Below are 2,730 nucleotides of genomic sequence, written 5' to 3' on the forward strand. Positions count from 1 at the left end.
TTTTTAACATTTTCAAATATCTTATCATTATACTTAACGAAATGTGGAACTGACTTGTTCTTTAATTATGACAAAAACTCAGCTTAAATCGTCAATTTGAGAAACTACATTTGTGAACAAACAAATTTAGATCCATGTGCTGCATTACTGGAAGTATTTTAATCTTCAAAAATAGAAAGTATTGAACATTTCAATTTAATTGGCATACCCATTCGCGTGGCTACTTCAGTGCCACGTGAAGTCATATCTTTGTTTCAAGACGAATAATGAATAGGAGATACAGACATACAGACCTGCAAGTCTAAGAGCCGACATCCTCTGGAACTTCCGGTTCTTGAAGCCACTTCCACATCCTCCTAAACGTCTCTCGACCCGATTTCAACTTCGACCAAGGTTTCGGATTCCGTAGAAGGTCTGAAAGAGTACCTTGAGACCGACACAACACCCGTTGGCAAATATAGCCTGGGGTATGCTGTACCTCTTCAGCTCAGCACTTATCCTCTGGGCTAGTTCTTTGGTGTTGATTTCTTCGACATCGGCGGCGATGGCAGGAACGTTTAGAGAACTGGGCTGGAATTCTTTGTCGATATTTGCATCGTCTGCTGCTGCTGTTGCTGCTGGTGCTGCGACACCACAGGCGCTGCTTGGAGGGTAACGACGGGAGGCGAAGGGGAACAGTCTCTTTGAGGCGGTGCGATTTGCACTAAGGTCGGTGGGTGATTCTGAAGACCAAGTCCGTTTTAAATTGGTGGAACTAAAACTGGTAACGAGTGTGCCATCAGGAGAGTTTAGGGATGCGGATGGTGGACTGAGTTGGGGACTGTGTAACCGGGGCACCATGTCTCTTTGATTGCCATAATGGCGAGTCATAACTGGGGGGAGACATACTTTTCTGGGGCGACGTTAAACCGTTTTGACTATACGTACTCTGCGGACTTATAGGGCTTGACTGCTGCTGCATTCCCCATTCCTGGAGAGGAGTAGTTGTGCGGAGGAGTCATTCCCATGTTGGTCATGGTATAAGGGGTGCTAGCACTGACACCTACTCCAAGTCCCAGGTTGATTCCACCTATGCTGTTGTTCTGCATGACCGTGAAGGAACCAGTCACGTTGCTTGCGTGTCCGTAAGCAAACTTGTCTGACATGGTTGATATGGGTGGTAAGGGTTGCAGCGGAGTCAGGTGGCATAAGAAGAACTCGGGCTGTAGCCTGGAGGAGACATTCTGTTCCGTTTACCGAAGTCAGAGTTTGGTAGGTAGGTTCAGGATTCAAGGTGCGGTAGTCATTGTTATCTATCATGTTTGCCACAGTCACCGAGTTGGGTGATAATTTTTCCGGGACTGAGTAGCTCCGAGTCCCTTGACTCTTCTTGGGGTTGTACAATGACGGATAATGGGCCATCAGCCTCTTCTTGTTTAACGAGACGCCTTTCAACAACAGCGCGTGATACGAGCCTCATACGGACGACCTGAGTCTCCATGCCACCGGCATGCATCAACGCGTGCGCACTGCTGTCTGGAGAATCGATCGTTTGCTCACCTAGTGCCTGCTGCTGCTGTTCGATCATTTTTCCAATATTTTCCATCATGACGAACTCTGTGCAGAGTCGTCAGAATCCGGCAGAGGAGTTAGGGCACTCATAACGGTCGACTCTGTTTCAACAGTAACGCGAACCACTGACACCAACACTCAAGATACCCGAACTGGAAACCGATCCGGAAAATACTGGAAATGTCACTGTGTTTACGACGGCGTCGACCGACGTCGCAGCGGCCGAAAACCCAAAACGAGAACATCCCCGTGGACGAGCACAATCATTGTCGTCTCGAACTAGAGGAGTCGCGTGTTCATTTCGATTGACAACCCCGTGGTTGACCCGACTTTGTCATCGGCCTCAAATTTCGATTTGTATTCTTGTGAAATTCTAACCCGCAGCCGGTCGATACTGAATTGAATGGGGGAACGCACGACGCCAGGTGGTTCTGCGCGCGTCCCTGTGAACCCTCGTGCTGCGCTTGTATGCCGTCGCGCTTCTTGCTCCCTCTACCCCAACTCGGTCATGTTCTCCCCGCCCCTGTCCTGTAGTGGTGCGTTAGCTTATAACGGTAGGTACACCAATCTGAGACGGAAATTTCTTTTCGCATGGGGTGATTTACTGTCGCCGTTGGCATCATCGTTTCATCAAGACTCACTGCTCATACCACGGTCTTACTGTGTTTGAATTTCTACGGCGTGTGCGAAATTTGACGGGTAACTCCTGTATCGCGAGTCTTCCATAGTGCGTTCTATTGATAACCCGTTTACATTCAGTTAGGAAAGGAATCAGTTCATTTTTAAGTAAATAATATATTTGGAAATAAATTAAAACATGAAAACGAACATACTTATAACATGAAACTAATTGGTGAAATATGACAACAAAAATGCATGATAGTTGATTAATATCAGTGATCACAATAAAAACAAATGAAAATAACATAACACTTGAACCAAGTGAAGACAGAATTTCTTTCGAAAATGAATTCTATTAAAATGGAATACAAAATAAAAGTTAATCACTATCAATTCTTTGGAAATAAATAAAAAAATTGTAAGAATAAAATATGCGATGTCAAATAATGTGAATATATATTATCAAAATCAATTGAGTAATTTTACATCATTTGAATATTTATGTATCGTATTCGTACTCCGAAATGGAGGAACTACAATGTTATGAAAATTTGGGAC

General features: G+C 44.7%; 1 protein-coding gene across 1 annotated transcript; it reads right to left on the reverse strand.

The window, feature by feature from the left end:
• Window positions 1–293: 293 nt before the first annotated feature.
• Window positions 294–2,379, reverse strand: LOC111510570 (one cut domain family member 2; the record flags this gene model as incomplete). The annotated part of the gene is given in 10 exon segments (XM_074173717.1): window positions 294–324; window positions 326–453; window positions 456–590; window positions 593–740; window positions 742–858; window positions 860–964; window positions 966–1,180; window positions 1,183–1,225; window positions 1,228–1,332; window positions 1,334–2,379. Coding segments are annotated over 10 exon segments (1,282 nt in total), but the record flags the coding sequence as incomplete, so codon positions are not given.
• Between the last annotated feature and the right edge of the window lie 351 nt (window positions 2,380–2,730).

Source organism: Leptinotarsa decemlineata, unplaced genomic scaffold (genome assembly GCF_025532065.1).
Source record: "Leptinotarsa decemlineata unplaced genomic scaffold, Ldec_3_MD MMD2_tig00000419_RagTag, whole genome shotgun sequence".
Classification (NCBI taxonomy): domain Eukaryota; kingdom Metazoa; phylum Arthropoda; class Insecta; order Coleoptera; family Chrysomelidae; genus Leptinotarsa; species Leptinotarsa decemlineata.